This window comes from Mya arenaria, chromosome 10, assembly GCF_026914265.1.
Source record: "Mya arenaria isolate MELC-2E11 chromosome 10, ASM2691426v1".
NCBI lineage: Eukaryota > Metazoa > Mollusca > Bivalvia > Myida > Myidae > Mya > Mya arenaria.
In genome coordinates, this window is record NC_069131.1 from 73,861,364 (window position 1) to 73,884,809 (window position 23,446).

Consider the following 23,446-nt stretch of genomic DNA (forward strand, 5'->3'; position numbering starts at 1 on the left):
GAACACTCGTTATGCAGCATATTCCTGAATGGCTCCTACAAAACATGCAATACTCATTATACAGCATCTTCCTGAATGTCTCCTACGATACATGGAACACCAGTTAAACAGTATCTTCCCGAATGGCTTCTACGATACACCGAACACCAGTTTTACGGCATCTTCCTGAATGGCTTGTACGATACATCGAACACAAGATATACAGCATCTTCCTGCATGGCTTGTACGATATACCGAACACAAGTTATACAGCATCTTCCTGCATGGCTTGTACGATACATCGAGCAGCAGTTATGCAGCATCTCCCTGCATGGCTTTTTCGATACACCGAACACCAATAATACAGCATATTTTTTAATGGCTCCTACGATACATCGAACACAAGTTATACAGCATCTTCCTGAATGGCATCTACGATACATCGGACACAAGTTATACAGCATCTTCCTGAATGGCTTCTACGATAAACCGAACACTCGTTATACAGCATATTCCTGAATGGCTCCTACGGTACATGGAACACCAGTTACACAGCATCTTTCTGCATTGCTTCTACGATACACAGAACACTAGTTATACAGCATCTTCCTGAATGGCTCCTACGATACATGGAACACCAGTTATAAAGCATCTTGCTGCATGGCTTGTACGATACACCGAACACTAGTTATGCAGCATCTTCCTGAATGGCTCCTACGATACATGAATCACCAGTTCTACAGTATCTTCCTGCATGGCTTCTACGATACATCGAACACAAGTTATACAGCATCTTCCTGAATGGTTTCTACGATACACCGAACACTCGTTATACAGCATATTCCTGAATGGCTCCTACAAAACATGCAATACTCATTATACAGCATCTTCCTGAATGTCTCCTACGATACATGGAACACCAGTTAAACAGTATCTTCCCGAATGGCTTCTACGATACACCGAACACCAGTTTTACGGCATCTTCCTGAATGGCTTGTACGATACATCGAACACAAGATATACAGCATCTTCCTGCATGGCTTGTACGATATACCGAACACAAGTTATACAGCATCTTCCTGCATGGCTTGTACGATACATCGAGCAGCAGTTATGCAGCATCTCCCTGCATGGCTTTTTCGATACACCGAACACCAATAATACAGCATATTTTTTAATGGCTCCTACGATACATCGAACACAAGTTATACAGCATCTTCCTGAATGGCTTCTACGATACATCGGACACAAGTTATACAGCATCTTCCTGAATGGCTTCTACGATAAACCGAACACTCGTTATACAGCATATTCCTGAATGGCTCCTACGGTACATGGAACACCAGTTACACAGCATCTTTCTGCATTGCTTCTACGATACACAGAACACTAGTTATACAGCATCTTCCTGAATGGCTCCTACGATACATGGAACACCAGTTATAAAGCATCTTGCTGCATGGCTTGTACGATACACCGAACACTAGTTATGCAGCATCTTCCTGAATGGCTCCTACGATACATGAATCACCAGTTCTACAGTATCTTCCTGCATGGCTTCTACGATACATCGAACACAAGTTATACAGCATCTTCCTGAATGGTTTCTACGATACACCGAACACTCGTTATACAGCATATTCCTGAATGGCTCCTACAAAACATGCAATACTCATTATACAGCATCTTCCTGAATGTCTCCTACGATACATGGAACACCAGTTAAACAGTATCTTCCCGAATGGCTTCTACGATACACCGAACACCAGTTTTACGGCATCTTCCTGAATGGCTTGTACGATACATCGAACACAAGATATACAGCATCTTCCTGCATGGCTTGTACGATATACCGAACACAAGTTATACAGCATCTTCCTGCATGGCTTGTACGATACATCGAGCAGCAGTTATGCAGCATCTCCCTGCATGGCTTTTTCGATACACCGAACACCAATAATACAGCATATTTTTTAATGGCTCCTACGATAAATCGAACACAAGTTATACAGCATCTTCCTGAATGGCATCTACGATACATCGGACACAAGTTATACAGCATCTTCCTGAATGGCTTCTACGATAAACCGAACACTCGTTATACAGCATATTCCTGAATGGCTCCTACGGTACATGGAACACCAGTTACACAGCATCTTTCTGCATTGCTTCTACGATACACAGAACACTAGTTATACAGCATCTTCCTAAATGGCTCCTACGATACATGGAACACCAGTTATAAAGCATCTTGCTGCATGGCTTGTACGATACACCGAACACTAGTTATGCAGCATCTTCCTGAATGGCTCCTACGATACATGAATCACCAGTTCTACAGTATCTTCCTGCATGGCTTCTACGATACATCGAATACAAGTTAAACAGCATCTTCCTGAATGGCTTCTGCGATACACCGAACACCAGATATACGGTATCTTCCTGCATGGCTTCTACGATACATCGAGCACAAGTTATACAGAATCTTCCTGCATGGTTTCTACGATACACCTAACACAAGTTATACAGCATCTTCCTGCTTGGCTTTTACGATATACCGAACACTCGTATACAGCATCTTTCTGAATGGCTCCTACGATACATGCAACTTTCGTTATACAGCATCTTCCTGAATGGCTCCTACGATACATGGAACACCAGTTATACAGCATCTTTCTGCATGGCTCCTGCGATACACCGAACACCAGTTATACAGCATCTTCCTGAATGGCTTGAACGATACATCGAACACGAGTTTTACAGCATCTTCCTGCATGGCTTCTACGATACACCGAGCACAAGTTATACAGCATTTTCCTGCCTAGCTTCTACGATACACTGAACAAATGTTATACAGCAAGTTCCTGCATGGCTTCTACGATACATCGAACACCAGTTATACAGCATCTTCCTACATTGCTTGTACGATACATCCAGCACCACTTATGCAGCATCTCCCTGCATGGCTTCTACGATACACCGAACACTAGTTATACAGCATCTTTCTGCATGGCTTCTACGATACACCGAACACCAATAATACAACATCTTTTTGAATGGCTCCTACGATACATCGAACACAAGTCATACAGCATCTTCCTGAATGGCATCTACGATACATCAAACACAAGTTATACAGCATCTTCCTGCATGGCTTGTACGATACACCGAACACCAATTATACAGCATCTTTCTGAGTGGCTCCTACGATACATGGAACACCAGTTATACATCATCTTACTGCATGGCATCTACGATACACCGAACAATAGTTATGCAGCATCTTCCTGAATGGCTCCTACGATACATGGAACACCAGTTATACAGCATATTCCTGAATGGCTCCTACGATACACCGAACACTAGTTATGCAGCATCTTCCTGCATGGCATCTACGATACACCGAACACCAGTTATGCAGCATAAGTTAAACAGCCTAATCCATAATGGCTTCTACAATACCCCGAACACTAGTGATACAGCATCTTCCCGAAGGGCTCCTAATTTCAAGCGCATCAAGCTGCTGGAAATTCTAGCAGAGAAGGCGGAAACCATCAAAGCCTAAAGTGAGAAACTCGTTAGTCATCCATACATTGCTGACTTGGGTAAACTTTGATAAGATTTACCTTTTGCGTTTTATCTTTATTAAGCGTTGTTGGGATAAGAGTGAGGTTTGTGCACATAAACTGGTTTAAACCCGAAGTAAATTAACATTTTATTGACCGTTCCAAGGCGGTACCTAACAATTCTTGATAAACAGACCTAGTTTTTGGACAGTACTGCAAGAACCATTCTAATTTTCGACAGGCATGCATCAATTGGTTCCCGCTTCCAAAGCTGAATACAGCAGCAAGCGCAAACCGAGACATAGCATTATACGCCGTCACATTACTCGTATTGAGCGTAAATTGTAGACACAGCCATGTTGTTGAGGTTTGAGAAAGCAGACTGATGATTATATGTTTTAGTCTTAAGTAAGTACCGTTATATGAGATAGCTCTTAATGGAATCATTAGTTTCGGTAAAATATATGTATCGAAAAGGTGTATATTTTCATTGCAGTCAGACGGTATAACATTGTTTTGATATGTTCGCAGTTTGTTAACTTGCTGCAATAACAAAGGAAGCACGTCAAATCAAATCAAAGCCAATCAAATTTTATTTTCAGTATGTATGACATAACAGAGAAAACATAAGCTATGAATAGCTATTGACCGACTACATATATATTATAACAAGCATATATCTATCATACAACATATTCAAGTATTAAAAAAATTGTACCTAACTACAAAGGGTGAATTAGCACATGATTAAGACAAAAATACAGATGCTATCTTACACCAGTTAATAAATTAAGTTACAACTGATTATGGCTCATACTTAGACATATCTATACAAACTTGGATTCTACATATTTACAATCTTACGGAACTCAAGAATCATTCTACCATGATCTCAAACCATTGTTCCTTGCTCTTTAAGTTGACTAAATTTAAGCATAATTGACAGAATCTGTGCAAATTTTGCTACGAATCACTGAAAAAACACTCACCAAGAAAATGCGCCGGCCTTAGACTAATGTAACGTGCGAGCCAAGCAAACACCAACAGAGAAAAGCATGCTCGACCCTGAAGGGGTCCATTGGTCTTTATATACACTAACTTCTCTATTTACACAGAGCCCGGGCTTTGCTAATTTGCATATTACCAACCAAGATAACATCCGTTCTATGAACGTACTTCCGTTTGTAAACGGATTGTTATTATGAACGCACATCAGCCGCCTACAACGGACCGTTACACTATGACCGCACATCCGCCGCCTACAGCGGACTGTTACATTAACATGCTTGCATGAAGTTTAAATAATACAGTTAAACCCTATTAAGAAGTCTGTATAAATGCGAAACAATGTTATCCCCAATATTACTGAATTGCTCTTTGTTCTTTATCATAAAGTTGTAAGTTCACTGTTCTTGCATGACTGCTGAATAGTAGCATATATTCACCAGAGTCAAAACAGTTGTGTGCAAAATAGAGTGTTTTATTATATTGATCCATTTTTAAGTGCTTGTCTCAACATAAATAAATGAAAAAGACGCTTTTAATTCAGCCATTACACATTGATTTTAAATCAACTTTTTTAAATTTTGCCAGCTTGAAAACTTCTTCCTTGTTTAAGAATTTGCCTTTCCGCAGCGAGGCTAATTAACGACACACGTTTATTGCACCGAAATGCCTAAATCCCCACAGCGTCGATCCTTATCAAAACAGTTATCTATAATGACAATACTTAGCTTAGACTTTCATAGCAGTTCACTTATAGCAAAAAGGCGCGTCAGCCATATAACTGGGTGCTTGGCTGCTACCGTAAAGGTTGGCTGATCGCTAAAAGGCGTGTCGGGAAAAAATGCTTCATGTATCATATGATTGCGTTCATGGCTCTCTCCATTCTTTCTTTTTCATGGCTCTCTCCAACTACTCCCATAATAAATTGGTATAAGTTGTGAAATACAATGGACATTCATCTTTCTAATCAAAAACACAATTGGCCTTTCGATTTCAAAGAATGATTTGTTAATTGATGGGGTACCCCGTTAGCAATTTAATGCGAAAATTTCACGCCATACACAGCATTCTACTAAATTATAATTTTAGCCCAAAAATGCATCTTTAAAATGTATGTAAAATAGTTCACAATGTAGAAGCAGATAATAGCATTGTCATTTTTAGACTTAAAAAATGTTCATACCTTTTGTGTCAAAACAGTAATTCAGAAATTAACTTCATGATCTTTTTTTTATTGGTTTTAACCTGTGGTGACCCATGTGAGAACCCCATTAAAGTCACATGATTGTCATCCTGACATTGCAATTGAGTATCAGAAATGAAGAATGACAATTGAACTTGAAGTTTACATGGAAAACAAATAACTCCGTTTAAGAATTCAGCATTTCTAACCGCTAACTCCTCATGCCTCCACTAAGTTTGGCGATCTCATCGTTCTTTAACCAAATGCATGCACACATGTGCAGGTGACGTCAGCAGGTTCGAAGGTGAAGCTCAAGATATTATGGCCGTAATATAATTGAATATAATAGTGATTTTTTCCTAATGATTGAGTGTTCGCTATTGTTTAGCGTCGTATCCACTGAGCCACGACGGCTTACGCTACATGGGTGTTATAATTAAGGTATAAACCTACCCCGGTTATATCACGTGATAACACCGACTAGCCAATCACGCATAAGGAATGAATTCTACCTGGTAGACATACCCAGTAATCTTTTTTATTTGAAAAATACGAAATAACTGCTTAACTGAAATAAATTGTAAACTATGTGGTACTTAAGTTAGAAAGTTTCAATGCATTGTACACATCGATGCCAAGTTTATGTCAGTTTTCGACAGTGTTCTTCTTTTTTTTTCGCTTTTTTATCATATGAAGTACAGCCCCTTTAAAGCTGCACTCTCACAGATTGACCATTTTGACAACTTTTTGATTTTTTGTTTTGTCTTAGAACGAGCCAATGTTTGCGAAAATCCATGGAAACCAGTTATATAAGACTGCTGACGAAAAATGGATCACAGATTTTTATATTTATGTTCAAAAACTGATGTTTTATGAATTTTTCTTAAACCGTTAGTAACGGATAAAACCATAAAACATTTATTTTCGAACGGAAATATGAAAATCTACGATCTGATTTTTTTGTCAGCAATCTTTTAACATTGGTTTGCAGAAATATTTACACAAAAATTTGCTCTTTCCAAGACAAAAAATAAAACAGTTGTAAACATGGTGTATCGGTGAGAGTGCAGCTTTACCTTCAACTTTATTTATTTTATAACAATTGTGAAGACAATTATATGAACTTAAACTTAATCATACTTGTAGCCACCCTTTTGCTCGAGAGTGTGTCCTTGCGTTGTATGGGACACCAGAGACACACTACCGTCCAAATGTTCTTCTAAAAACTGCCATCGCTAGCGCAAGTTTCGAACAATATACAACAGATGACAACATTTTGTTTGACGAAAGGGGCACAAAGGTCATTAAATACTGAATATTTGGCAACCAAGCTCAAGCTAAAACAGACGGAAATTTGAGACAATTTCCTTCGGCGACAGAACGTGCAACAAATGGCGACGCCGAAAGTGAACCTATTACAGATAGGCATGAGAAAATCAAAATCGATGATTTGATAGTCCCAACTATTACAGTGCCGTAATCAAACATCCAAAATGAAGTGACGTCATTGAATTACATCTAAGGACTTAAATTGGCACATCCAGCAACTGATGCTGAAAGTGTTGACATTTTATTACTTATTGGTGCGGATTCATACTGGAAAATAGTGTTGAATCATGTTTTCAGGGACAACGGACCTACCACCGTGAAGTCGAAAATTGGATATCTGTTTTCCGGTCTGTTACTAGCCAAAATACAACATCCATCCGCTCAGTACATGTTAAATGAACAACTCCGACGACGACCCTGCGCTTGGAACGCTTTTCAAAACTGGAGTCCATCGGAAGACGATACTTCCGGTTTCAGTACCCTAAAGACTTACATGGATTTAAACATATCATACGACGAAGATCACTAGATCGCCAAGCTTCCATGGAAAATATGACCATCTGCCGTTGCTGACAAATTATGACGTTATCGTGAGACGTAAAACAAAAATTGATCAAACGTTTGCGAAAGAACCATTCATGTTACAGAAATACAGTGAAATAATTATCCGTAAACAAAGAGATCGGGGATTTATTTAAGAGGTGGACGCTTACGTAAAAAAGTCATCCAATTCAGTATTCACCAATTCAAGGCCGTGCTGCATGGGGCTACGTGTACTCCATTCATCCTGTTTATGTGCGCAACCATCATCAATCACATAGAAAACAACAGTGGCAATTGGGTGAGTAACCAGTTACTGAGTGATAACATACGAGTAATATCTAGCTTTTCGCATGAACGTGATGTCGTCGACTTCTTCAGGGAAACACGTGCGAGGATGTATGCCGCCAATTTCAACCTATGCTCCTTAAGTTATAATAGCAGTATCGTGCGTGAGGTGGCCAAAGTTGACCATGTACTTGACAACGATGAAACTTCGAAAATTCTTGGTATGCGATGGGACGCAGTCAATGACACTATATCATCTCCAATGAGGTTGATTTATGTGGCTGATATTGTTACAAAGCGTACCATTTAGTAGCACGTTCATGTAAGAAATTTTGAGGGGAAGAAATATGCCTCGGACTCACCACTTCCACGCGAGCTACAACAGAAATGGCAGGAAATAGCGCTTCATCCTGTTTATTTAAAGGATGCCTATTTAATTTTGAAGCAGACGACACCGTCAACGCAATAGACGATCTTGCATGTGTTTTCAGACGCTAGTATGGCATCACATGGCGCGGTTGTATACATCTGCAGAGCAAACCGATCACAGAACTTAGCCCCTCACCTCCCCCCAACACACACATTCACGTCAGTAGTTCTGTTGATGAAAAGATGGTGGTGTATTAAATTTAAATGGTCATTTCGACGCGGCATGCAACTAGTCGCGTTGTTGAAATACCGCTCTCTAAAGATTTTTGGCTTCCAGCCAACGGTCTAAACATGCTTATATTCTTAAAATAGTAGACTTTCGAATTTTATTTTTCTTCAACATAATACACAGAAAATTTCCATTATGGCCTCAACGATAAACCGAAAAATATTGATGCAGCATCTTCCTGAATGGCTCTTACGATACACCGAACACTAGTTATATAGCATACTCATTGACGACATATACGATACACAGAATTACCTCTACGAAACACCGGGCACAAGTTATACAGCACCTTACAAAATGGATTCAACGATACACCGAACACTAGTCATTTGCTACAGTTAACACGTGTTATAAAACCTCTTTCTGAATGGATTCTACGATAAACCTGTCACTGGTCTTGAGATAGCACCCACAAGTCATACATCATCTTCCTTTACATTCTCTACGATACACAAAACTCTAGCCATAAAAAAATCTTCCTGAATGGTTCCTATGATACAGCGAACAAAAGGTATACAGCATAATCTTTAATGATCTCTACGAAACATCGAAAACCATAAAGACAGAACCTTCCTGAAAGGCGTCTACGATGCTCCGAGCATTAGTTATACTGCATGATCCTAAATGGCTTAAACGATACTCCGAGCATTAGTTATACTGCATGATCCTAAATGGCTTAAACGATACTCCGAGCATTAGTTATACTGCATGATCCTAAATGGCTTAAACGATACTCCGAGCATTAGTTATACTGCATGATCCTAAATGGCTTAAACGATACTCCGAGCATTAGTTATACAGCATGATCCTAAATGGCTTAAACGATACTCCGAGCATTAGTTATACTGCATGATCCTAAATGGCTTAAACGATGCTCCGAGCATTAGTTATACTGCATGATCCTAAATGGCTTAAACGATACTCCGAGCATTAGTTATACAGCATAATCCTCAATGGCATTTACGATACACCGAACATTAGTTGTACAGCATAACCCTTAATGGCGTCTACGATACACCGAACATAAGCTAAACAGCATAATCCTCAATGGCGTCTACGGTACTCCGAAAATTAGATGTACAGCATAATCCTCAATGGCGTCTACAATACACCAAGCATTAACTGTTCAGCATAATCCTCATTGGCGTCTACGATACACCGAACATTAGTTGTACAGCATAATCCTTAATGGGTTTTACGATACTCTGAGCATGAGTTATATAGCATTAACCACAATGGCTTCTACGATGCTCCGAATAATTGTTATTTAACATAATGCATAATGGCTTCTTTGATACACAGAGTATTAGTTATACAGCATATTCCTCAATGGCGTCTACGATACACCGAACATAAGTTGTACAGCATAATCCATAATGGCTTCTTCAATACACAGAACATTAGTTATACAGCATAATCCTCAATTGCGTCTACACTACACCTAACATTAGTTGTACAGTATAATCCTTATCGGCTTTTACGATACACTTAACATTTATTATATATCACAATCCTCAACGGCGTCTACGATACACGGAGCATTAGTTATACAGCATAATCCATACTAGCTTCTACGATACACTTAACATTTATTTAACAACATATCCATAATGGGTTCGACGATACACCGCACTCTAATATCACAGAACATTTAAAACAATTCTGCTAAGAAACTATCTAAAAACAATAAATATAAAAATGACATTGTGTCTTAGAATTGACTAGATAAGAATCAATGATTGAGTACATAAAGTTATCAATTTCTGTCGATCAAGACATACAACTAGGTATTATCTAGTGCCATCTTAAAGCCATATCTGCAATATATCAACAGTTCATTTACATGTATGACTAAAGTTGATCTTTTATCAGTAACATCTTTACAACTTTACCTGCAAATACATTAAATTCCAATATCTGATGAGAAAATACTGGTGCATCTATTTGTTTTTCAAGAACTATACTGATACCACAATCTTAAGGGCTTGATCAAGAAACGTCATAAAATTAAACCATAACTGCCAAGCAGTTTCTTAGTTTATCAGCGAATCAGAGATAAATATTTTGGCAAACAAATTTTATGTAATCTTGCACCATGATATCGACGTCCAAATGGTATAGTTCAAAGCAATCGAATGTCCTCACATGTACTATTTAATGCATTTAACATATACTATGCAAATGCCCTAAATGAGACTAAGCATGCAAATATAGACTCAGAATTAATGATATGAATGTGATTTCATTACAAAAATTATTACACTTAGTAATTACTTTAATTACGAAATGGAAATACTGTTATGTTCGGTAAAATAATTAAATAATATACACCATGTTAATGGCATACATATACATACAAGTAATTAAAATCTATGACATGAAATAACGATGTAAAAAATCAGTATGAAATGCTATACAAATGTAAATTCTTGCAATAAAATTATCAGGACTTCTAAACAACGAATGATAAACTTATAACTAATGTTCTAGTCTCAGACTAAAATAATGCCATTAACCTCCCAATTTGGACGTTTAAAATGATAACCCTAAGTTAATCACACTGCTAAAAACATTTTGAGACTGTCGTCTGTTTATAAATCCAATACGCAACAACAGTTTACCAGACGTTGTCTATAAATATCGTGTGTCTATATTTTTGCTACATGCGTAATCATCATCTGCAACAGCAGCAGTAACCAACATAATAGATGCTTAAACATAGTACAGTCTGTCTAAAACATTTGTTTAAAACTGAAGTCATCGTATGCAGGCGTCAGTGCAGACGATCGTATCTGATTATAACTGTTGCTTAACTACTGGCTAATTATCGTCTGAAACACCAGCAAAAGAAACTTAAGCAGACGGCAGAACATTCAGACCGAAACTTTTTGTCACAAAAACCGTAAATTATTGGGTTGGCCATGTTGTTGATGACAAACGATCGTAGAAATATGTTGTAAACTGCCACACCAATCGGAGACATATCCATGAGAAAATCGGACTTGAACGATATGGTAACCATTAATATTAAATGTGGTATAAAGCTTAACACGAACACAACAGTGATAATGAATAACATGAGGGTCACTTGCTTTGTTCGCAAGCTTGGACCTCTGTTTGTTATTGATTCACGACGTGGAGTTGCCAAACGATTATTTCCTCTGTTCTTCCGCTGTGATTGGGGCGTTGACTCGCCCGACTCTGGTGTCTGTTGATCAGATTTGGGTGAATTGGACCTAGAATTGTCCTTTACAACTTTTCTTAAAAGTTCTCCATACGGGTCTTTCTTAGAATCAAAATTGTCCAATGAATATCGAGCAGGGGAATTCTCGCGTGAATTTGGAGCATTCCCATTGGTCGCGCCATTTTGTTTGTCAGTGTCCCGGTTGGTGTCATTCACTAACTCTATATCACTGTCGGGTTCTGCAAATGATTCCTTTGTTTTTCCTGAAATATTATAAAATGGTAGAGTTGAATGCAAGTGCAATTAATAATTAAAGGTGTTGCCTCATATGATTCTTTAAATTTTCACATAAGTATTCATATAATTAATAAGTTGTATAACACGGGCAGTGTTTTCCTCTAAAAGTAATTTTGAGAGACGTTCGACCGTGTTTTTTTTTGTCATTGATATTGCATTTACACGCCAACAATAGTTTTGTAGCCGTTCAATATGGCACTCGGTCCGTATTCGCCAACGTCTTGAGTCTGGGTCAGAAAAGTGAGTTCTAAATTGTTTCAAAATATCTTTAATATAACATTTCTTTATAAAACATGTTGTTGCTGTTTTATTGTAGATTATTTGAAACACGTACAGCAATGTTTAATATCTTTGATCCTGAAATAACACTTGTACAATAAAAATAAGATTTTTGCTTTTCCGGGTCTGAGTTTCAAACCCGGGCTGAAGGCATTAGGAAAAACGGGGACACATAACTTATGAAATATTATTGTTAACTGTCTGATGTACGAATCATTTGCATGTATGAAGCTTGTACATTTTGTACATGTAAACAGAAAATGAAGCGCATGTATACACTTTCCAGACAAAATCGGTTTAAAATATTTTCTGTAAATGTTCCATTGCCGACAAACACTTTCAAGAAACACCATCTTTAAAATGTTTACTTTGTTGCTTCTTTTTGAAATGGCATATAGAGGATAATTGTTCGTTTCAGTATAAGATCGTTAAACATTATACTTCATGAGTGGCGCAACACGGTGAAATATATTGCGATCGTTCACTGAAACAAATAAAAAAAATATGCTATGCCTAAAAATGGTATTATAAGACACTGTTCTGCATTTTATCAGTAAAACACGCTATTATGTATGTTACGTAACGTCATTTCGGAAACGACCTCGTTAATATTATGACAAAGTCCCGTATTAATCCTGTGTTCGATGATGTTTGATTTGGACAACAGAGCGGACTAATTTTCAAAACAATGAAAATGCCAAAATGTTATTTTCACTGTTTGAAACTGTGAAACATTATTTTTATTGCACGGACAAATTTATATAAACCACCGGGAAGCATATAAAATGTTAATAATTCGTTACAATTACAAAAACCACCCCGGGTCATTAAATGTACAAGTCTATGAATGTTTTTACTCCGGTACGATGAAAGAAATTCCGACTTGTAACTTTACAAATTACTGGGGAAAACTCTTGAAAAATATTACTGACAGTTGCGTGCTAAATTCTTTCTGGGAATTGGAACTTTGTTTATGATGAGAAAGACTTGTATTTAAACTGCTCAAAAATGCATGTGTGAAACTGATTCCTGAATTCTGTGTGATGGTGGGTAACAGAACAGGGTAAACAGGTGAAGTGAAATGAATTGCTTGTATGCATGCAGTTTCTCTTTTAACGCATGGTTTACATTAAAAGCAGGAATGTGCAAATAATGACATGAAAATGTTTTCTGGAGAGGTTTCTCTGCACTTAACTTTTTCATCACGTTTAAATGCGCAAATAAATAGTGGTAAAACGTAAACAAGTGAAAATGATGATTTTATTATGAGGATTTCAATGCATTTTGAAAGTATTTAAAGTTTACCTTTACCTGTTACTGTCATGTTGTTGGAGTAAACGACAGACATAGTTCCATAAGTATGTGTTGATGGTATATATATCTACATTTGTGCGTATGTCTTCAACCATTTGAATGCCATGTTGTTGTTTTTTGGTAACTCGTGACTAATAACAACACTATAACTGTGTCTAATTGCGACCTTAGGGAGCAATATCCACCATTATAAGTCTGAATATAGTCTTAAGCAGTGATACCACTTATATCAAACGTATATTTTCACAGTCCCTCACCAATACTGCCCCGAAAAGAACACTGATACAATTATCGTTAATTTGACTACATTAAATTTAATTGAAATTTCCACATTCTTACTTTTTTGGTCGGTTCCGGAGAGCGGGCCCCGGGCGTTGTACGTGTTCTCCCGGATAAACTTATGGTGTGCCATAATCGTACGACCAATCCGAAAGTAAAAAATCCCCATTACGACCATACATGAAACGCTGAGTAGTAGCTGCAAGGCGAAATACGCTTTGGGGAAACTTGAATCCTTCATCCGCGGATCAATGAAGCACTCCGTGCCGTTAATGTTGTTAACCCCGGTTTCTACGACGGTGCCTCCGTATACGAATATTGCCGGAAGCGCCACGATGCACCCGAGGATGGACGCCACCGCGCACATGATTTTTATTTTCCGGGTGGACATTTCCGGTGAAAACGGGTTACATATCCTACGGTGGCGCTCAATGGCGATAGTGATCACGATGAAGGCGGACGCGACCACGAAGAACACGTGCAGGAAGCGGAGGGTCTTACAGGCGGCCTCCGAGGGGAACATGTAGGGGAAGAGCATGCTGACAATGAGGAGGGGCATCCCGACAGTGCAAGCCACCAGGTCAATCCAGCCCAGCCACAGGATGAAGCATCTGAAAAAGGGAAACATTTTGCCAGTGTTTCAATTGCATTGATAGGTATTTGAAAGCATTTTCTGAACAAACAAAAGTAATAATTTAGGACAAAGCAGTGACAAATAGCTATGTTCCTTTTTTAAGGGACCATGAGAAAATCCGCCAGATGGTTGCGATCGATCACATAAGCGCGGTTAAAGGCGGATACGTATACCACCAGATCAATATCACTCTTCAAAGCTTTGGACAGGTCAAAAGTGAAAATTAATGCTACTTTGATATGTTTTCTTTAACACCAAGGAAAACAATTGAAAACTTCACATCAAACAGTGATACCCATGTCTGTGATTGTAAACCGTTGTTTGCAAGAATTATATTGTTGTCCCTTCTATTTCAACTTTTTAACTACGAAATTAACTTAATATTTATGCAAAAAGCTACAGAAACGAACTCAGTAGCAAAACGTTTAAACATAAATCCGGTTTAGTGGCACTGGGTAAACGCCAAAGACATATAACATAAGCCATGACTACATGTTTGTTAATATACGTGTAGTAATTAATAAATTAATAACTAATTAAACATTAAACTATCTTTAAAGCTTGTTTCAATCTATTATCCGGATGTTAAACATTACTGACGTATTTGAAACAGATATATTATTAAGCAAGGCAAGTATAATCTTTTCAATATCAATATGAAAGGCTTATTAACTACGATTCAGGTATACGTTGGTGAGCGAAAGGGGAACTCCCACTAACACCCAACATTTCAAATACCACTCCCCAACCCGAGGGGTACGGAATATTTGGTCTATATGTATCTCTTCTTATTCTTTTCACATATACCGTATACAAACGCAAATGTTGTTTAAAGTGCAGACATAATGCCGCGTACACATGTAGACGTACAAATATTTTTGGATGCTGCAGTAACACCCATAAAACCAGCATGGGCATCCTTTTTCGTTTTATAGAATTAAATTCTTAAGTGTAACAAATAACTATTTTGCTTTGATTAAAAACTGTATTACGAGTACACATACAAGTTCTTTGACTCCATAACAAATGGTAAAAGTAGGTGTGTTTAGTAGCGTCTTAGCTAAAGAGTCATGTATGCTGCAGTTTCACTCCTTTATCTTTGATAAAAATTATGTTAAGATTAGTAATACGTACAAATATTTACATATTTGGCAATTGAAACCGTTGTTCTTCAATCAAACAAAATTCCTCACATTTTCATAAAATTCACATTAAGTTTTTCACAGCCCCGTTTTCTTTACAAAACTAAACTGAATACACATCATGATTGTATGTGGACCTTTTACATGATTGTACGAAGACCTTTTACATGATTGTACGAAGACCATTTACATGTTTGTAAGAGGACCTTTTACATAATTGTACGTGGACTTTTTACATGTTTTTACGTGGACCTTTTAAATGATTGTACGTGGACCATTTACATGATTGTACGTGGACATTTTTAAGTGTACGTCGACGTTTTACAGAATTTATTGTACGTGGACTTTTTTACATATTTTTACGTGGACCGTATACGTAATTGTACGTGGACGTTTTACATGATTTTACGTGGACGGTTCACATGACGTGGACGTTTTATATAAATGCACATGAAATTGATACATGCACCTGAACATGGACGGTTGGTACAATACTTATACTTTTGAATACGCTAAACATTATATACATATGTGTACGTTTAAACCACCGTAAGTGCAATTGCTACGCGTACCTGTACGTGGATGGATGATACTTCCTGGTGTACACGTAAAGAACGAGTATGTTCCCTAGGACTCCGAGCACCATCAGAAGAGCGATAAATGCGATCGTAGGCACGTGTAATTCCGCCAAGGAATCGTTCAGCTCCTGGATTGTGACGTTGACGTCAAAATCCTGACGCCAGTCCTTTGGAATCGCAGAATACATTTTGACTTCACTTCGATTCTATACACTCCAGTGGCAATTTCACTGAGTCCTTAAACGCAGTACGTATCTTGTCATGAAGTCAACGTTAAATAAAGAGGTCTACACAGGTGACGTCAATTTTATCTTGTATCATGTAATTATCTTACGTCATATCACGTTTGGTGATGTTAGTTTACGTTATTCTAACACGCTTGAATGATTTCGTTTTTATACCAAATATCTCATTATCACGTTGATAAGACGTCTTGGCGTTGCATAATTGTGTCAGCGGCGTGTAATGGTTTTAACGTCTACATGACGTGACGTATCAGGAGCCTTTGAGGTCGCTTCTTCACGGTGGTAACTAATTTACGTGTTTTCCTGTTCACATTTTCACGTATGGTGCCTAAAACAATAACACAATGTCAGTAGGATTTTATTTTTTAACATTCATTACATGCATTCATCAAGATATAACAAATATATTTATATTATTAATGTTTATCTTATGCTTTTTTCCAATTGGATACAATATTTTTTCTAAATTTGAAGTGCATTTATATTGGTAAATCAGCTGTCAGTCGTTATTGGTTTTAATCAGGTGAACCGGTAGACAAACAGAGGCAGTGTCAGTAGACAAAACATTATTTTGAACACTAAGCAGGTAAATATTTGTTAGTATGCAGTTAGTATATTAAAGTTATTGCATGTCATTCGTGGTGTGTGACCACGTTTAAATTGATAATACAATATTATTAAACTCTTCCATACACATAATGTAACATTCAGCATACATGTCTATCGTATACATTGTATATAAATCTATGAAACACATGTTCACAATAATGAAAAACATGAACTCGTTATATAGTATAATCCGTTTACATAGAATTCTCCACTTTATCAACTTCCACTAATCATAAAACAACAACCTCTATCATTATGAAGCACTTACGAAACAACTTTGATCCCGATTTAAGTGTGTATGTATTCATTTGATTACTGTAGTTTTCATCTAAATGCTACCACAAAATCAAAATTACGATACGGCTTTCCTTCCTCAATTGAAAATAATGTCCTGATCGGCCAAAGACCGTTCGTAATGATTTTGTTTACTTAACAAGCTCCGGCTATTCATAAATTCGTCAAGGTTAAATGTAGCAGGGTTATTATTTAGTAACATCCCCTTATACTCTTATCTGGACTAAGTTTACTTAAAGGTTCGATAACGTCGCGAATACATAAATATCAATGTTTGATTTTGCCTTAGATTTTCATCATCAAAATAGAACTTATAGAATAGAAAGCAGCCTCCCCAAAATATAAAATACGAACGCGTTCGTCACAAACTAAACAGGAAGGCACCATAGCCCAATCAGAGCTACTTATTTTTTATGATAGGGTGAGTCACGGCGCTCCAGCTGTTGCATGTCCTGGTTTCGTAAGTGATAGCGTTGTTGTTTTGAAGTTTATAATTATCCGCGGCCGTTTGCTCCATGACTTGACTCCAACTAGTAGTATCGTTATTTGCTTTACAATTTATAAAGGTCTGCCCTCGCCCTTTCAGTGCATTATAACTTAATTCCGCCAAAAAGTATCGTTGTTGTTTTAGAATTTATTAAAGTTTGCCATCACCCGTTAAGTGCATTATGAGTTGACCTCACCTAAAAAGTATCGTTTTTGCCTAAGAGTTACTAAAGGTTTGCCATCACCCGCTAAGTGTATTCTGACCTGACCTCGCCCAAAAGTATCGTTGTTGCTTTAGAAATTATAAAGGTTTGCCATAACCCGCTGAGTGTATTCTGACTTGACTCTGCCCAAAAGTATCGATGCTGCTTTTGAGTTTATAAAGGTCTGCCATTGTCCGTTAAGTTTATTATTACTTCACCCCATCCAAAATAATCGTTGCTGCTTTAGAGCATATTAAGGTCTGCCCTCACCCGTTAAATGTATTATGACTTGTCCCCGCCCAAAAATATTGTTGTTGCTTTAGGGTTTTTAATGGTTTGCCCTCGCCCGTTAAGAGTATTATGACTTGGTCCCGCCTTAAAGTATCGTTGTTGCTTTAGAGTTTATAAAGATCTGCCCTCGCCCGTTGAGTGCATTATGGTTTGACCCCGCCAAATAGTATCGCTGTTGGTTTAGGGTTTATAAAGGTCGACCCTCGCCCGTTAAGTGTATAATGTCCTGACCCCGCCCAATATTATCGAATTAAGAAAATGTTTTTATGAAGATAATAATTGTAAAACACTCCAATAATTTATGCCTCTTAGCTACATAAACATCTGATTCTTCGAATAACATGTTGTGGTGTCGTAAAAACTAATCCGATATATTAATAATATTATATACCTGGCGAAATGAATCATTTACAGGATATAAACATCTCCTGATTCCGATAACAGCTTACTTGGAAGCTTCAAGTCTATTCCGTGTATAAATAAAAACAACATTAACAGTTATGACGGTTTCAAACACAAAACTATATTAACATTGGGAACACATTTCAACGAATGTATTCGATACTATAAATCATTGATATATTTATAATTGCTTGTGCAAACTAAATGTAAATGCAAACGGTAAACAAGGTTCTAACTAACTAACATTTGATGCCCCTGGACTCACAATGCTGCTTTTGACTCACACGTTTCCAGAATTCCAAACTAATAAACTAACTATTTTTCTCTTACGCAAGTAAAAACTCCAGATTACCGATAGGTTAGAAAGTCCCTTTAAAATACGTATGTTTCCTCGATATCTATGCAATACACTATCCTCAACCATAAAAGACTTTACTTAAAATATAACATCCTCAGATTCAAACGTATAAAACATGTAACAACTCACTTGTCAGTAAATAATTACAAACTGTCTAACTAAATATTTGTGCAACCTAATATTATCTTACGAGTATGAAATGTTATGAACTATGATGCGTATTGGAAGTCGTGATACGTTTTATCAGTTTTACATGCGATCTTTTCAGTTCAAACTATAGCTATGCTCGAGCTTATCTGAAACAGAAATGTGATCAACAATTGGGAGTTCTGGTGATAAGCACATTTATCATAATTATATCTTGGGCAATTGCCCATTTTTCAACAGGATGTTTAAACAATTTTGAATAATTCCTGAGATACATCTCAATCTTGAAAGACGTCAGCGTGATGTCTTTAGTCTCAAGTAGAATTATTTGTATGAGTAACTATATCAGTTCTGGGAATATTTATATGCTTTCATCTGCTTGAAATGATCTGGTTGAGATACACTTATATTCAGCCTTCTACTCGCAGACGATCTGGTGGTGATAAAACAAAATTTCATCATTTGTCATCTTAACATCAATACAAATGTTGGAAATATTTCCAGCTGGTTTTATCTTTATATCAATAGGTTTTCCTTCCTCATAATGTAAACTATCCTGTCTGTTACAATGTTAATCCACTTGATTGTATTATCGAACCATAGTTCTAAGCACCGGAGCTGTAGTTTGTTCATTTCGTATTTCTCCAGAAATCTAAACAAAACTAAGCGGTTGAGTGAAATCCATTTCTTTGAAAGAATCCCTGGGCATATTTATCTCCAGAATTTACTTAATACATCATTATAATTTTACACAATCTTAAAGATGCAAATGAAATATAAGGCTTATGAACTATAATAATTACTTAGTATTAAGTAAATGCATTTTTAATTTGCCGTCAACTTATTTATTCCTGTCACGCTTAATATATATTTACGTTGTATTCCTTTCACCATTAACACGTTTATCTCTGCATTACACTTAAAAGTGTACAAGTCCAAATGCTCTTTAGTCATAATTCAAAACATGTTAATTATTAATAACTTTGACACACACATCTATCCAAAAGTTACTTGACACTAATAAGTCCGACATGATACACGTAGTTGATATCATAATTAGATGATTTGAAACCCTTCGGGCTATAAACAGCATAACTGTGAAAACATGCATTTGTTTTCCACAGACGGTCATCTATTTCAAATCATAGTCGTCTTAACCCGGCAATATCCGACAATCTCCGGTACGTCTCGGAGAACAGAACTGTCAATGATTCAAACTCGCGGTAAGTTTCGATACATGCCATACTTTTAATTCAAGTGTTTTTTTAGCAAACATTTTGTTACAAAGTTTAAAGTATTTTCACCAAACATCCTGAATTAATCTTCCTTGTCTATTTACGCTCATTTAGATTACCAACTTACGTTTCAGTCCTTCAGGCGTTTGTAGACACACACGGTGCTGACATGTTTCAATTTTGTTACGCATTATTTCATAATTCGATGAATGCGAATAACAAATACTTTTTAAATTTAGTTTTCACGGTTTTGTATTGTTACTTTTGAAATAGTAAAACCATCGTAACATAGGCTCCCTTTTATCAACGATGGTACCGTTACAACGCAATATGGTCACTCCAAGAAGTAATATTTTAACTTTAATATTATCAATAAAAATGGCTTATTTGCTCACATAAGACACACTTATGTTATTATAGGTACTGTTTGTCAATATGCATTTATGGAATTAAATGTAGTTAATTTGATAAATGCATATTATTAACAAATATTAACCTGTTTTTGTATTCAAAATAATTTGTGTTTACTGCCCAAGCCTTTCTTGAAATCTACCGATTCACCTGATCAAAATCAACCACGTCTGACTGCTGATTTACCCAAATAAAGAACATCATATGTGAAAAATACTACCGTCACATTTGAGAAAATATAATTAAGAACACTTAGTGACTTGTAAGCATTTGTTTTACTTAAAAAATCGAACTTACATTATCTGAGATAAAATATTATATGATTAATGATAATACATTGAAACAACTCACATTATAGTTTCAAGTTTTCAAGTTTTATTGGCAATATCGGCAACACATGAGCCTTTGGCCATGAACAAGTAACTTAAAACATATTAAGTGAGATGCACACACAATACAAAGTTTTAAACAGTACATACAACAATTTTATATGTTCTAATACAACAATGTACTTCAAGGTACTAAACTAAGAAGCAACTGCATCAATGGAGGCAAAACGCCTCAACATAGCATGGTATATGAATTTAGCCAAACGTCTTAAAGTTATACTATCATTTGATGACATTATCTTGACAAATTTATTCAATGTATTCCATGATCCTGAAATATTATATTGTATATGTATGTCGGAGTAAAAAGGACAGCATTGTATAAAGTGGTATTCAACCATACTTATATTACAAAGTTTGCATTTACGATTTATAAGTGATATATTATTATATCTTCCAACCACGATTTCAAGAGAGTGTGAACACAATCGTAGTCTGGATAATGCAATTCTATATTTATCGTTCATGTTAATTCCAAGATATTTCTCGAATTTAAAATCTTTCTTAAATTGTTTAAAATAGTCTAACTTGGGTTGCGAATTAATAGTATCAGACCAGTGTTGTACAAATTGATCATAGAGACGTTGCCTTAAAGAAACAATGTAAGATTTATCAATATTATTGCTATACCAAACATAGCTAAATCCAAGAAAGTCTAATAAATTCTTAACAGATTTAGACCAGTTATCTTTGGCATTGCTATACAGAAAAGTCGCACCATTCACTTGTTCATTAAACATGTGATGTATAAGCGAGGTTGGGGAATTTTTTACCTTACAAAGGAATTTAAGTGCTCTAATTTTACATATTATAGACAAGCGAAAACGACCAAGCTCACCCAGCACTGATGCATTAGACGTTTGGGTACGAATGCCCAGAATATGTTTACAACACCTGAGATGAAGTTTGTCAATCTCTTTCATATCATATACTCCCCAGACCTCACATCCATACATAAGGATTGGGGCAATCATGGAGTCAAACAATGACAACATTGTCCTAACATCGAGCTTTACCCTATCGAATATTGATATAAGGTGATTGTATGCTTTTAAAGCTTGCTCTTTCAGTGACTTAACAGTATTTACTAAACTTCCAGTATAGTGAAACTTAATACATAAGTAGCAAAAGCTATCGACAATTTCAATAGGTTGAGTGTCAATAGTCCACACAAAATGATTTACGTTTTTCGAAGATACATATTTTTGTTTTACCAACATTAATTTTAAGACCCCATTTGCATGAATATCTCTGCACAGCATCAAGCTGGGCTTGAAGACTAATAGGATAAGTAGTGAACAGTGCGATGTCGTCTGCAAACAGTAACATATACAACGACAGGTTATGAATATCACTATTGGTCAGATTATCTAAATCTACATGGTCTTTAATATCATTAATAAACAAAATAAATAAAAGAGGAGACAGGGGTTCCCTTTGTTTCAAACCAAGAGAAATATCAAAGAAATCTGAATATGACATATTATACAAATCTTTGACACATGCCTTTACATTTGCATATAAAGACTTTAACAGTATTAACATTTTACTACTAATGCCAGATTGGATTAATTTAATCCATAATGCATCACGAATAACAGTGTCAAACGCATTTTCATAGTCAATAAATGCACAGTATAATTTACGCTTCTGTAATAACACTTTTTGAATAATAGTGTGCAAAACAAAATACAATCCACCGTACTGCGGCTATTACGAAAGCCAAATTGGGCATTATTTAATTTACTATTAGTTTCACACCACTTAATAATCCTATTTCTCAACAATAATGAAAATATTTTGGCATTGACCAACGTGATGCCCCTATAATTAGAAGGTTTGGTTTTATCGCCCTTTTTATTGATGGGCACGATAACACCTTTAGTCCAGGAGTCTGGATATAATCCATTATCAAAAATATGGTTGAAAATAGTAACTAAATAAGGTGAAATTATACATACAGATCGAGAATTTAGCTGAAAGCTTACATAATTTGTACCTTTGTCCTAGAAGTATCTTGTCGTACGCGCTTTCAAAAGATGATCCCATAGTCCACAAAAGAAAAGAAAAAAAAACTTTCATTTCACCAAAACGTATGGTATCACCAATCATGAGAATCGG

At 36.5% G+C, this 23,446-nt stretch overlaps 1 protein-coding gene across 5 annotated transcripts; it reads right to left on the reverse strand.

Moving 5' to 3' along the window:
- Positions 1-8,631: 8,631 nt before the first annotated feature.
- Positions 8,632-23,446, reverse strand: LOC128207030 (rhodopsin, GQ-coupled-like). Of its 5 annotated transcripts, none has more exons than XM_052909828.1 (4): positions 23,325-23,446; positions 16,250-16,828; positions 13,962-14,512; positions 8,632-11,995 (listed from the first exon to the last, which is right to left on the reverse strand). In XM_052909828.1, exons 2-4 carry the CDS (start codon positions 16,441-16,443, stop codon positions 11,373-11,375), a joined length of 1,368 nt encoding a protein of 455 aa, XP_052765788.1. In that variant the 5' UTR covers positions 16,444-16,828; positions 23,325-23,446; the 3' UTR covers positions 8,632-11,372. The 5 variants fall into 5 exon arrangements, with proteins under 5 accessions (XP_052765788.1, XP_052765789.1, XP_052765786.1 ...); XM_052909829.1 differs by having other exon boundaries at positions 23,314-23,405; XM_052909826.1 differs by lacking the exon at positions 23,325-23,446 and adding an exon at positions 20,166-20,177.

Excerpts from the sequence above, each read along its gene's own strand:
- LOC128207030 (XM_052909828.1), bottom strand. The coding sequence starts at position 16,443 with ATGTATTCTGCGATTCCAAAGGACTGGCGTCAGGATTTTGACGTCAAC. Across the intron at positions 14,513-16,249 it reads TATCATCCATCCACGTACAG|ATGCTTCATCCTGTGGCTGG; the intron begins GTACGCGTAGCA and ends TCCCTTTTTCAG. Across the intron at positions 11,996-13,961 it reads CTCCGGAACCGACCAAAAAA|GAAAAACAAAGGAATCATTT; the intron begins GTAAGAATGTGG and ends ATAATATTTCAG.